The 13,766-nt window shown below is 44.5% G+C and overlaps 1 protein-coding gene across 1 annotated transcript in view; it reads left to right on the top strand.

The window, feature by feature from the left end:
- GRIK2 (glutamate ionotropic receptor kainate type subunit 2) overlaps window positions 1-13,766 on the top strand; it is a 1,523,718-nt gene that overhangs the window by 314,332 nt on the left and 1,195,620 nt on the right. The window contains exon 2 of the mRNA XM_085611186.1: window positions 4,675-4,842. Coding sequence (XP_085467312.1) covers window positions 4,675-4,842 — 168 coding nt within the window. The remainder of the gene's footprint in view (window positions 1-4,674; window positions 4,843-13,766) is intronic.

Here is a 13,766-nt window from a genome sequence, read left to right as displayed (position 1 = left end):
AGCCAGAAAGACCTTCATCCACGCACTCATAGCTAGCAGACTGGATCACGGAAACACCCTCTACACTGGAATTAACAAATCCCTGCTACACAAACTCCAGACCATCCAGAATACCGCAGCCAGACTCGTCCTCGGCACCCCAGGACATGAGCACATGACCCAACACGTGGAGACCGCCACTGACTCCCAGTCGAGAAGAGAGTAACCTTCAAACTACTCGCCCACGCCTACAAATCCCTCCACAACATCGGACCCAAATACCTCAACGAAAGTATCTCTTTCCACCCATCCAAAAGAAACCTCTACTCCGCTGACCCCGCCCTAGCAGAGACCCCGCACATCCTCAGAATCAGAGCAGGTGGAAGAACCTTCTCCTATATCGCAGCCAAGGCATGAAACGAGCACTTTGAGACCATCATGGGTGATTAGCACGCTTTACAAGCCCCTGATTGATTGATTGATAATCACCAAGTTACATAGCAAACCCCAATAAACCACTATTGTCACTGACTTGGGTTCCTGCTAGACTTCCATGGGCCTTATTTACAAGCACATTGCGCCGCTGATGTGTCACTTTTTTTTGACATACCGGTGGCGCAATAGGATTGCTCATATTTACAAAGCCACTTAAGGTCACTCTGCTTGACTTTTCATGGCCTTGTAAATATTGGCCTCTTTCATGCATTACTCTATGGGAAAGGAGCGTTCCATGGGTGTTGCTGTGGGTGTCCTCACGCAACATCTGTGGAACCTGACACATCCTCAGATTTAAAACGTTTTGTTAAGCTGGGAATGTTTTTGTGCAGTCAGGGACATGATGCCACAACGCAGGCCCCTTGCAACATGACACATGGGTGCCTGCACTGGAGTGTGGCAGCCAATTGTGCACCAGCGCAGGGGAAAGCACATGGATGTGTTGTATTGTTGTTAATACGACATATCCCTGTGCCTTTAAAATTACACAGCTCGGCGCAGCAAAATGGCTTGCTGCGCTGCGTCAAGGTACAGCCCTAGACTGGATCTGATCATTCCTCACCAGAAGAAACCAAGGGATCAGACTGCCACACTTCCTCTCTGATCCTACGAAAATCACCTGCGGAGTCCCACAGGGGTCATCACTGAGCCCAACCCTCTTCAACATCTATATTGCCCCCTCACAGCCATCGTCTGACAACACGGCCTCAACATCGTATCCTATGCTGACGACATCCAGCTCATCCTCTCCCTCACCAAAGACCCCACCACCGCCAGACTCAACTTCCAGAAAGGAATGCAAGACGTCGCAGTTGGGATGACAAACAGCTGCCTGAAGCTCAACGCCAAGAAGACAGAAGTCCTCGTCCTTGGAACCACCCCTTCAGCATGGGACGACACCTGGTGGCCGACCGCCCTCGGAAGCCCACCTACCCCCGCGGACCACACCAAAAACCTCAGCATCGTACTCGACTCATCCCTCATCATGAACCGACAGGTCAACACCGTCACCTGCAGCTGCTTCAACACCATCCGCATCCTCTGCAAGCCTTGCAAATGGATCCCCCCGAAGTCAAGAAAGACAATCACCCACGCACTCGTCACCAGCAGACTGGACTATTGAAACGCACTCTACGCCAGCATTAACAAGTCCCTACTCCGCAAACTCCAGACAATAAAGAACACCGCCGCCAGACTTGTCCTCAGCATCCCCCGGCACGATCACATCAGCCAACACCTACGAAGAGCCCAATGGCTCTCTGTGGAGAAAAGAGTCACCTTTAAAATCCTTACTCACGCCTACAAATGCCTACATAACCACATACCAAAATACCTCAACGACAGAATCTACTTCCACATACCCAAAAGAGACCTCTGATCCTCCAACCTTGCACTGGCCGAAATCCCCCGCATCCAAAGAACCAGAGCAGGCGGAAGATCCTTCTCTCACATTGCAGCCAAGACCTGGAACGAGCTACCGGCAGAAATCAGTCGCGCCCCCTCCCTGAACACCTTCAGGAAGACCCTCAAGACCTGGATCTTCGGCTAAACAGATCTGCAGACCCCACTCCCCCTCAGAGCCTTGAGACCCACACGGGTGAGTAGTGCGCCTACAATTTCCATGATTGATTGATTGATTGATTGATTGATTGATTGAAAGACTTACGAGTTTGTTTCAGAGATGTTTAAGGGGTCTGCAGGTCACAGATTCAAATCCTGGCACAGCCAGCCATTATTCCAAAGGCAGTAAAATGAGTAACAAAACTTAATAATGTTAAAGCTTGTTATTTATCATACTGTGAAAATATAAAACTGTGGGAAGATTTGATATATAAGATACATTGTTTTATTGCATTGTCACACTGACATCGAACTGTTCCTGGATTATGTCATAGGTGCAACATATTGCTAAATGTGTACATATATTTTTTTTAAATCAAATAAAAAGAAATCCATATTTGTAAAAATAATGTAGCTGATAAAAATATAAATGACAGCAATAAATATGAACTTGGAAGTCAGGACTTTGCAAGAAACCATTCTTGCCCCACCGCCTACATTAATATAGTACACATGCCAATGTTACAAATAACAGCAAACATCCATATATATAGTATAACAAGGCCTTATCTATACTAGTTAATGAAATTCAGCTAAGTTTGTTGTGGCCTACTATTGTATATGACCCTAGAAAGTCAGTTGCAGGAATACCTTTCCCACCTATGCCCAGATGAAAAATTAAGAACAATTAAAGGGGGGACCCTCCAACACATACTTCTCTAAGCTAAACTGTCAAGCAGGGAAGGCAGGCCAGCAGTTGTTTTTCATCCAAAAATATCACTGTCAATCACCCTGCAATGGTATGACACCAGAACATTGTAACCAAAATATTGTCAGACAGAAATATCATCACAAAAAAATTAACTATATTATTAACTCTATTGCCCAATTAGAGATAATAATGTAACATCTACTGGTACAATATATATTGTAAATGTTATTTAGGTTATAATATTTCTGTCAGATAATAGTTTTACTAGCAATATTCCTACATACCACCCTATGCAAGCACAGATGTATTCCAAGTGCTAATATTGTAACCGCACAAACCATACAATTTTGTTGCTAGCTCCATCAATATCTGTTACCAAAGTGGACTGAACCAGGCAGGTAAATAAATTATGAAATCAGAACAAGCCACAACAAGAGTTGATCTTTTTAAGCAGATGGGTGCAACTCCCAATATTTACTTTTGTCAGCCTAGTTACTGTGGAGGCCTATAATGGGGAATATAAGGAAAGAAAAACTGCCCTTCTTCCCTACTACTGAACAAGAGGTTGGAAAAGGCCGGACTGGCCCTACCAGACATCGGGTGTTTCCCTTGGAGGCTGGAAGGGTGGGGGCAGGTTTTATTAGTGGATGCCAGTTTTGTAGCAGTGCTGCAGTTTTAAAAGCCCTGCACAGTTCCTTTTAAATTCAGCAGTTTTCTGACAACAATAAAATTGTCAAGTTAACTCTGATGATTAATGTACCTTCTGGAGAGAGATGAAAGTTTTGTCTAGTGGCAGTTTTGGCTCAGCTAAGGTAGCTCAGAGTGTTAATATGCCTGTCAAAGAACAATATTTTATGTGCATAGCTCAGTGGGTTACTGCTTTCATAACAGAGATTCTTTTGTTACTGTGAAGTTGAAGTTACAATAGTAATCTATTGCAATGAGCTATGAACGGCAATACCAAAGCTGCATGCAAGCTGCATGATACAGGTTGGAAAGTTGTTTTTTCCCCAGTATTTCATTATGCTGATGTTGATAAAAATATTTTTTTGGGTAGAAGTAAATTCTTATTATTAACCTCAACCCTAACCACTGTGTTATGTTCTAAACCCTGAATTTGTGCTTCCCCAGACCAAGCAATCTTAAAAAGAACCTACCCGTATGGATGGCATGTGAATCTTATACCTTGTAGTCCCCTTTGCCTTAAGTAAAATTTTCTGTACACTGATTTAAACATGTATGATTGATTGTCTCCGTAAGTGCATGTGATGTAAAGTACTCTCACACCCTACACTGGTATGAAAGATGCTATAACACAAATAAAATATATGTGAAAGGGGGGCTATGGAGAGATGAGAGGCACTGTTGAAGAATAATAGTAAGGGAATCATTGAACGGCACCAACAAAGATTGGCGTATCCTGGTGCACAGTAAGGTCATCATTTACCATGCTTTAAAAGTTAATACAATTGAATATATAATGACAAATGTGTTGTAGAATGCACCAATTTTCCCAAATCATCTGGGGGGAAGGACCCCTCCTCCGCATTCCCCCACCCCCGCCAGCCCCCCGTTTGTATTGGTCAGGCTCGCTCATTACACTCTTTATGCACCGTACAGGGGTTGGCCTCACAAAAGTTGCCAGGGCTGCTTTGGGTTCCCGGTCCGGCCTTAGAAATAGGTGAAAACTGAGACAACTATTTGTTTTAAGAAAGAACAACCTGACAAGCTAAATTGGAAGCATTACTTTACCACTCGCTAATGTCGCCTAAAAAGCAGAACTGAAAGTGTGCATAAGTGGCCATAATTTTCTGCACCAATTCAACTATACAAGCAAGAGAGAGAACAATACATATCATTTGTACGTGTCTTAGCTGTTAACTGGGATATTATTTTGACAAAAGGTATCTTCTCTTTTCTTTCCTTAGGGGGGATTTTTGAATTTGTGGAATCTGGGCCCTTTGGGGCTGAGGAATTAGCCTTTCGATTTGCTGTGAATACAATCAACAGAAACAGAACCCTTCTGCCAAACACAACTTTAACATATGACACCCAAAGGATAAATCTCTATGACAGCTTTGAAGCATCCAGAAAAGGTAACATTATATATCGTTAATCTTCTTCTGTTTACAGGGGATAATGGTTTCCAGCATCACTGTGCCTGCCAAATTAGATTGTTGGCAGAAGAGCATTATGAAACGGTTTAGTCTAAGGCTCACAGAACAATACGAAGAAAATTATTTTTGCAAATAAATCTGCTATTAATGAATAAAAGAACACAATTCAATATTCTCATTTAGAAAACACATTTAAAAGATGACTTACAAATGTTAATAGGATTTCTTATTTAAATGAACATGTCCAAGAATAGCATTTACTCTGTTTGTGTGACTGTAAAAAGACCCAGGAAAGGTGAAAAGAGCGCAATGCATAGATGTACTATTTCTTAGCTCTTCGGAAAGGGCCATAATGATGCACAAAGCTATTTGGAGCGCACTGGGTAATGCAGATGTAAAATGGGATGAGGGCGGATCAAAGTCATTACTGTTCCACTCGTGAATTTCCTGCAACATCTATAGCTCAGTCACAATCAGAATGGCAGACATCAGTGAGGAGTGCAGCTAAGGACAGCTCAGCAGGACAGCAGTGTGTGGGGTGCTGCCAAGGATCAGGCACTTCATTTTATAAAAAAAGCTAAAAATAAAAATAAAGAGACCGTTACATAGATGTTGAGCGGCGAATATGCAGATGACCTGCACCATTGAGACAGGCTCAGAGCTATTTCTGGCTTTGTTTCCAGGCCACACCATGGGGCTCAATTTCCTCTATCTGCCAATGTTATTCAAAAAAACAAAAGAGAAGAGTGTCAGCGAAGCAAAAACATATATGTGGAGGGAGTTGGGTAAAAAAATGAATCCACACAAGTGAGAGAGGACAGAGGAGAATCAGGCAGGGGTAGTTTGGCCTTCAGCACTTTGAAGAATTTTCTTAGGTGTTGAAAGACTTAAATATTTGTTTCAGTGGTGAAAGGCTTAAATGTTTGTCTATCGTGAGCAAGTCATGATATCGTAGTGTTATGAACATATATATAAAAATATTTGTGTACTACGATGCTGTTAATCTAAATTTGTCAAATCGTCTTCCGTGCAATTTTGTTCGTTTGTGCATTTTTTTGTTCGGCCTAATAATCTAGGGCCTTATTTACAACAAAATGATGCAGTGCGGCGCTTCAAGTCATTTTGATGCGCAAAGCTGCTTCATTTTAAAAGCACAGGGATGCATCATATTTACAACAATATGACGTATCCCTTTTCTTTCCCCTACAATGGTGCAGACTTGGCTGCCATGCGCCAATGCAGGCACCTTTGCAGCATGGCGAAAGTAGGCCTGCCTTGCGAGGATGATTTTTGTGCAGGAAGGGACAAAAATTAATGGTGATTTCCTCTTTTTATGCGTGCTGCAGAATGTTTTACGGAAGGGTTACTCCATCATAAACGTAACAATTCACCTTATTACAAGTGCCATAAGATATTATGCACTTCTAATAATGCAGATGGGAACTCTATTCCTACCTCTGACACTGATCGAACACACTGCGACCCCGTCATGTCCCCCTCTACTGCCCTCCAATTCTATCCCCTGCACTTTCTCCCATCAATCCCCACTCTCTCACGCTACTCTTCCCCTACCCTCCCCACTGCTCTCTATATCTACTTATGACTCCTAGCCCTACGCTTGACCTCCCACTGATTTACTACTCCTGCTACTCCCCTAACTCTTACTCTCTTCTTCCCCTCCCTTTTCTCTTCTTCCCCTTCTTTTTCTCCTCTCTCTCACCCTCACCCACCCTCCCTAACCAAGTTCTCACTGCACACAATAGCTTAATATAGTGGTCTGTAAATAGCTTTCATATTTTATCTGCTTTCTTTGTTATATTGACTCTTGTTTTGCTCAAATGTTTTTGAATACTGTACCTCCTCACATTCCTGTAAAGCGCTCTGATACCCCTTGGTCTAGCCAGCACTATAGAAAACCTTTAAAATAAATAAATAAATACATAAATAAACTCTATCCCTTTTGCAAAACTCTAAATAAGGCATTTGGCATGTAAAATGTGTTCTACTTGGAACCTAAAAGCTAATATTGGCTTTAAGCCATGTGTGTGCAACTAACAGTTTAAAAGTGACACTTTAGATTAAAATGTATATTTCTCTATAGAATGATTTAGGTAACTGTTTTTGCAGTATGTAGGTAATTGAAGAAAATGAAATCAACTGACTTTTTAATTACCAATATAATATAATTGTAGAGATTGGGTTTCTGGTTGGCAGAGGTATGCACCCTGTCCAAGCAAGAACCACAATCTTAGACAAACACATTCTAAATTAACCTGTGTGCACCCCCTGGTAGCTTGGCACAGAGCAGTCAGGCTTCACTTAAGAAGCAATGTGTAAAGTATTTCTGTAAAACTTAAAACAATAAAACACTGAATACAACACACAAAAAGATACTACACCTGGTTAGGGATATAGAGCTTAATTTTATGAACAAAATAGGAACAAGATGACAAAAATCCAATAAGTACAACCAAGTTATATATTTTTAAAGAATAAACTGAAATATAGTGGTTAAAAGCATAAAGTGCCAACCAGGGCTATCTGGTTGCGCTAGATCAGGTCAAATTCAAAAGGTCAGGCCGACTGTGATGGAGTGTGGGTTGGATACAGGGACCAGACTTGGCTCGCTGCAAAGTACCTTGTTTGCATCAAAGATGGGACGCGAGGAGCAAAGAGGCAATACGTCATCGACGATCCATACGATGAAGACAATGCGTTGTTGTTAAGTCGTACAGACAACCTGTAAATGTCTTTCACAGATGTGCTGTCCTCAGTATCAATATCATGGGTACAGCATGTGGTGAGTTCTGGGGTAAGTGAGAATAAAGAGGCAAACTGCTCCAGCAACTGGCAGCACTCTCTGTTGATCTAGGGTCAGTGTAGGGGAGAGGCTGACACCCTTCACTGACCCATCCTGCTCCTTGGAAGAAAAGTGGTCCGGGAAAGGCTCACTCTACTCTTTCAGCCCATCATCAGTCACCAGGAGCATGGTAAGCTCAGTACTCTCAAAGTGGGGCTTGAGGTGATTGACATGAATGACCCTTAAAGGATTCCTGGGAGTATTGAGGCCCACCAAATAGGTGACCTCACTCTTTTGTTCCTTCACATCATAGGGCCCAGACCAGTGGTCTCACGGGGCCACAGGCTTCATGAGCTCTATCACCCACAATGTTTAGCCAGACTGAAACTCAGCCAGAGTGGCATTCTGGTTATTCCAGCAATTCATGTCCTCCTGGCTGGCTTCCCAATACTCCTGGGTGAATTTCCAGAAGCACGCTGTTTGGTTCAGTGTGCCAGCATGTGGCTGACCACATCCTGAGGGGCTCTCACAGGAATTTGCTCCCAATCCTAATTCACCAAACTGAGAGGCCCTTTCACAGGGTCCCCATACAGAAGAGGGGCTAAAGCCAGCACCCTTCTGTGGTACCTCCCTGTCGGCAAACAAAAGGCATGGCAGGAGGACATCCCACTTCCATCTCATGGGCTCTGCTAGGCCCATAATCATGGCCTTTAGTGTCCTGCTGAACCTTTCAACAAGCCCATTGGTTTGTGGGTGGTAAGGAGTGGAGAACTTGTAGATTACTCCACACTCTTTCCACATGGCCTTTATGTACCCTGACATGAAGTTGGTGCCCCGGTCTGATACCACCTCTTTGGGGGAACCCAAATGGATAAAGATCCCTATCAGTGCCCTGGCCACAGCGGGAGCAGTCACAGTCCTTATACGGATAGCTTCTGGGTCTTGGGCGGCATGGTCCACCAAGACCAGAACAACTCTGTGGCCCATGGCTGTCTTGGTTCCAGAGGCCCAATGATATAGACGCCCACCCTTTCAAAGTGGGTGGCAATGGCAGGAAAAGGTTCCGGGGGGCTTGCACTTCCCCCCTGACTTACCACTCACCTGGAAGGTAGGATAGAATATGCAGAACGCATCTGAGGCCTTCCTCATTTGAGGCCAGTAAAAATGGGTGGCACGCTTGTCAAAGGTCTTATCTTGCTCTAAATGACCTGTCAGGGGTATATCATGAGACAGCCTCAGTAAGAAGGCCCTGTTGCACTGGGGGAACACCAACACATGGACTGCACCAGGCTCAGGAGCCTTGGGCTCAATATACAGGAGACCATTCACCCAGTATATAAGGTGTTTGCCAGAGGCATCACTAGCTGCCTGGGTCTCAGTCTGCTGCTGAAGACCCACAAGAGTAGGGCATTCCCTTTGTACCTCGCAAAACCCCTCCCTGGTAGGAACTCCTTCCTTCTGCTGGTTGGACAGCTCATGCAGGTTCCACAGTTCAGCCACATCCTCCCCTGTAGGTTCCGGGGTATCCTCCTCAGGGTCAGCCTACTCCCAAAATTGAGAGTTTCAGGAGCGAGTTTTCCACGCCCCTTGTCCCTTCTCTTCTTGGCAGGCAAATAATCTGTTCATTCACGGTCCAGGTCCTCATGACCACCCTATGGACAATTTGGTCAGGCACACCCACTCAGGCAATCCTAATATCTCTTTCCAGGTGTTATGCTCTAGGTCATTGCCAAGCAGACAGTCCACAGTCATGGATAGACTCACAGCTACCCTCAAGGAACCTGAGATCCCCCCCCCCCCATTCACAGGGAACCAGAGCTACTGGGTAGCGATTCTCATGGTTGTCTGCTGCAACAACATTGTGGAACACATTAGGGACTACCTGCTCATGCTGGCTCCAATGTCTCTCAGGAACTCCACTCTCTGCCAATTGATGGTGATGCACTACCTGTATGTCCAAGTATTACTAGGCATGAGAGTTCTCTGCACCATCTCTCCATCACCCAGGGACACTAGAGTAGCCTCTACCCTGTTCCCTACACTATCAGGGACAATCTCCTCACCAAGTGCTACATTAGCTAACCCCAGTGAGTGTGCACTGGTGGGGGGGCTGTGCTCATTTGGGACACTTGGCATCTCCCTTGAAGTGCCCTTCCTGTTGGCACTCAAAACACTTAGGGGGGCCTTCCCTGCAGACCTACTGTCAGGAACCCCTCTCTTTTTCTACTCAGTAGGGGGGTGGGAATCCTGACTCAAAGAACTTTTTGGGTGCCATTTAGAGAACTTCTTGCTTTTGTTTTAGTCCCCCCTCCTTCTTCTGGTAAGGACCATGTGCACACCTGTGTTGATCCCCTCCAGGTTCCTTCTTGTGGACCCTGGTGCTGACCCAGCAGTCCTCCTCCATAGCAAGCTCCCTGGGGTCAGAGACATTACTGTCAACAAGGTGTTGGCACAGAGCTGGAAAAAAATGCTGAATATGCGCTCTTTTGCAATCAAGTTATACAGCCCCTGATAATCCTCGACTTCACTACCCTTCACCCAACCGTCCAGTGCCTTGCAATCAACAGACTCCATCCAGGTGTTTTGGGATAGCTTTTAACTCTCTCTGAAATGTGCCTATACCTCTCTGGGGTCAGACCATATTTTCTGAACAGGGATTCAGTCATAGAGGATACCTCATCCTGCCACCAGCATCTAGAGTCAATAGGGTGTCCCTCACCTCACTGAGCATGTGCCTCCATAGAATATCATCCCAATCCCTCTCAGGGATCTTGTGCAACTGCAGGGTAAGCTCATAAGTGTCAAACCATCTATCTATGTCATCTCCCACCACAAAGTCAGGCACAAGACCCTTAGTATGAGGACCCTCTTGTCTCCAGAGGGCACTGTTGACCTGCTGAAAAAATTGGACTCTAATTGCTTAGCTCTGATGTACAGTTCCTTAAGGCTTCTCTCATGAGCCAAACACTCCAAAGCAATTCTCTCATCCATGGCCAGTTCTTTTACTCTGTTTCCATGGCCAGCCTTTTCTCCTCTAAGGCTCTCTTTTTATCCAATTTCAACTTGGTAAGCTTCATCTTGGGCTATCTCTCTTTCTGCCTGTCCTCCAGCTCCTCTGGGGACCTGAATAAAACACTTGTCCATGCCCTGGGAGGGATATCCAATCCTGAGAGTATTTTACCCCCTCCCCAGCTGGTCGCAGTCCAAGACCCTCCATGTAGGTCCTGTTCCAACTCCTCCTCGTTATCCAGTTCCTCCTCATTATCAAACTCTTTCTCCTCATATGTTGGGGTCTGGTAGGCATCTGCCCATCCTCTCAGGGATTTTTGAAGCTCTGCTTTTTTAATGCTCCTCTTAGCAAGCAGCCCCTTGTCCTGATAAAATTCCTTCAGCTGGGCCACATGGTAGCTCTCCAGGTTGGCCAGCTCAAACTCCATCTTTGCAAGCCGGGATCACAGACACAGCAGCCAGGTAGAGTGAAAATGAATTTAGAAAAAGCAAAAAGGCCAGTAAAGAAGAATTGAATTGAATTGGTCTTAAATGTGGAAGAGTAGCGTACGCCAAGTCACTGTATGGCACTACACAAACACCTATCCTCATAGCTGATCATCAATGTTATAAACTGGGTTTCTGGTTGGCAAAGGTATGCACCCTCTCCAAGCAGGAACCATAATCCTAGTCAGGGTAAGACACAAACATACCCTAAAATAACATGTGCTCACCGCTTGGTAGCTTGGCACAGAGCAGTCAGGTTTCACTTAAGAGGCAATGAGTGAAGTTTTTGTGCAACTCTCAAAACAGTAAAACAGTGAAAACACCACTCAAAAAACACCACTGGTTAGAAAGATAGAGCTTAATTTAATGAACAAAATAAGACCAAAACGTCAAAACTCCAATAAGTATAAATGGAGGTATTCATTTTTAAAGAATAAAGTGATGTAGTGCTTAAAAGCATAAAGCAACAACCAGGGCTATCTGGTCAGATTAGACCAGGACAAATGCAAATGTTCAGGCCAAACACGATGGGGCATGGGTTGGATACAGAGATCAGTCTTGGCCCGCTGTAAAGTGCCTTGTTTGGGTCAGCATCAAAGATAAGATGCGAAGATCATAGAGATGATGCATCATTGGCGATCCATAGGATGAAGGCGATGTGTCATTGTTGAGCTGCCCAAAGTCAAAGATGCATCAGAAATGGAGGCAATGTGCTGCTCAGTCGGCAATGCAATGTACTCGATCCTCAATGCAGGAGTGATGCATCACTGTCAATGGAGATGCGCTGGCTCTGAGTGGAGTGACAGTGTTGATGTGTGGATTGTTACTGGAGCAGTACTTTATACCCTTTTCAAAGGGCCCAGGACTGGATTGGCATGACTTGGCAGGGTAAAACTCACAGTTGGCAGAGTCCAGGTACTGTAGCACGTGAGTTGGAAGACTTTGATGTCCCTGAAACTGCAAACAGGAGGCAGCCCAGCAAGCCCTTGGAGTCACTTTGGTTCTGGGTTGGAGAGATGCAGGTCCAGTCATTGTCATTGCCAGGTAAGAGGGCTGCAGGTAAGCACAGCAAAGCAGGAGCCCAGTAGAGTAAAAGTCTAGCTGAGTGGCATTGCTTGTAGCAGCACATAAGTACTTAATCCTGGCAAAGTATCTACAGGTCCAGAAGTGAATTGAAGTGGTGGTGTAAGAGGTCCAGTACTTATACCCAAGCATGCCTTTGAAGTAGATGAGACTGCAAAGAGATGCCTTTGAAGTGCACATAGTCCCTGCCCTTCCTGCCCTGGCTCCAGACTCACAACAGGGAGGTATGCAGTCCTTTGTGTGGGCGCAGGGGGCAGCCTATTCAAGTGTAAGTATCAGCTCTTCCCACCCATCCTGCAAGGATGGTCCATCAGCATGTGGATGGCCCATCATTCACGCCTAAGCTCCCTTTGTGTGTGACTGTCTAGAGGGAATACACAAAGCCAAGCTGTCACCCACCCCAGACGTATATTCAGAGACTTGGCAGTGGGTACCAAATGCGAACTTTCTAAAAGTGGCATTTTCAGAATTACAATTTAAAATCGGACATAACCATAAGTTGTGACTTTAAATTGAGCTACCAGACACACCACTCTTGGGGGTCCCTTCTCTTTCCAATTCGAAATTACACTTATAAAATGTAATAAGGTAATCCCAATCTTATTCAATGGGACTGATAGGCCTTGTAGTAGTGAAAAACAAATTGAAGAACTACTAGAAGATGTAAAACTTAAATGTGTATGTCCTACTTAGTACATACACTGCACCCTGCCCTTGGGCTGTCCAGGGTCCACCTTAGTGGTGACTTAAATGTATTAGAAAGGAATGTCTAGGCCTAGCAAGAGGGTTGACTAGCCAGGTCGGCATAGCAGTTTAAAACTGCACACAACGCAGGCTCTACAACGACAGGTCTGAGACATGTTTAGTGGGTGGCGCAATCAGTGCTGCAGTCCCAATAGAAGCATTTAATTTACAGGCCATGGACACATGTAGTGAATTATACTAGGGTTTTAAAAGTAAATTAAATATGCCGATTGTGGATAAGCCAATGTTACCATTTTCTAAGCAGGGAACACTTGCACTTTAGCACTGGTTAGCAGTGGTAAAGTATCCAGAGTCCTAAAGCAAGCAAAAATGAAGTCAGCAAAAACAAGAGGTCTGAAGGCAGAAAGTCAGGGGAAACCACACCAAAAATGCCAGGTCTAACATGGTATCTTTTTTTCTATTTGTATAGCTAACTAATGCTGGTGGGTGCTTTCATTCCAGTTGTATACACTAACTACCAAGCTCCTCCTCACTTACGGTAAACAAAATCATCATACATCTTGTGCCCTGAAAATATATGAAATAGTGGTGCCTTCACTGCATAATATTTAACCTTCAAATTCAATCTCAAAACACATATATTGTTTATGAACACAAAAAGTGAGGTCTCTGTTATTACTTGTTAGACCTGATACCCCAGACTGTAAAACATGTCTCAAGCTTGCCACTGAAGCATGTAGCACAATTTTAAACTGCTATTTTGACCTGGCAGATTAAACCTTTTACCAGCCTCCAACCTTCCTTTTTAATATATATAGGT

This window comes from Triturus cristatus, chromosome 6, assembly GCF_964204655.1.
Source record: "Triturus cristatus chromosome 6, aTriCri1.1, whole genome shotgun sequence".
Taxonomy (NCBI): Eukaryota; Metazoa; Chordata; class Amphibia; order Caudata; family Salamandridae; genus Triturus; species Triturus cristatus.
Note: the sequence above shows the minus strand (reverse complement) of the source record. Positions and strands in the feature narration are given on the sequence as shown.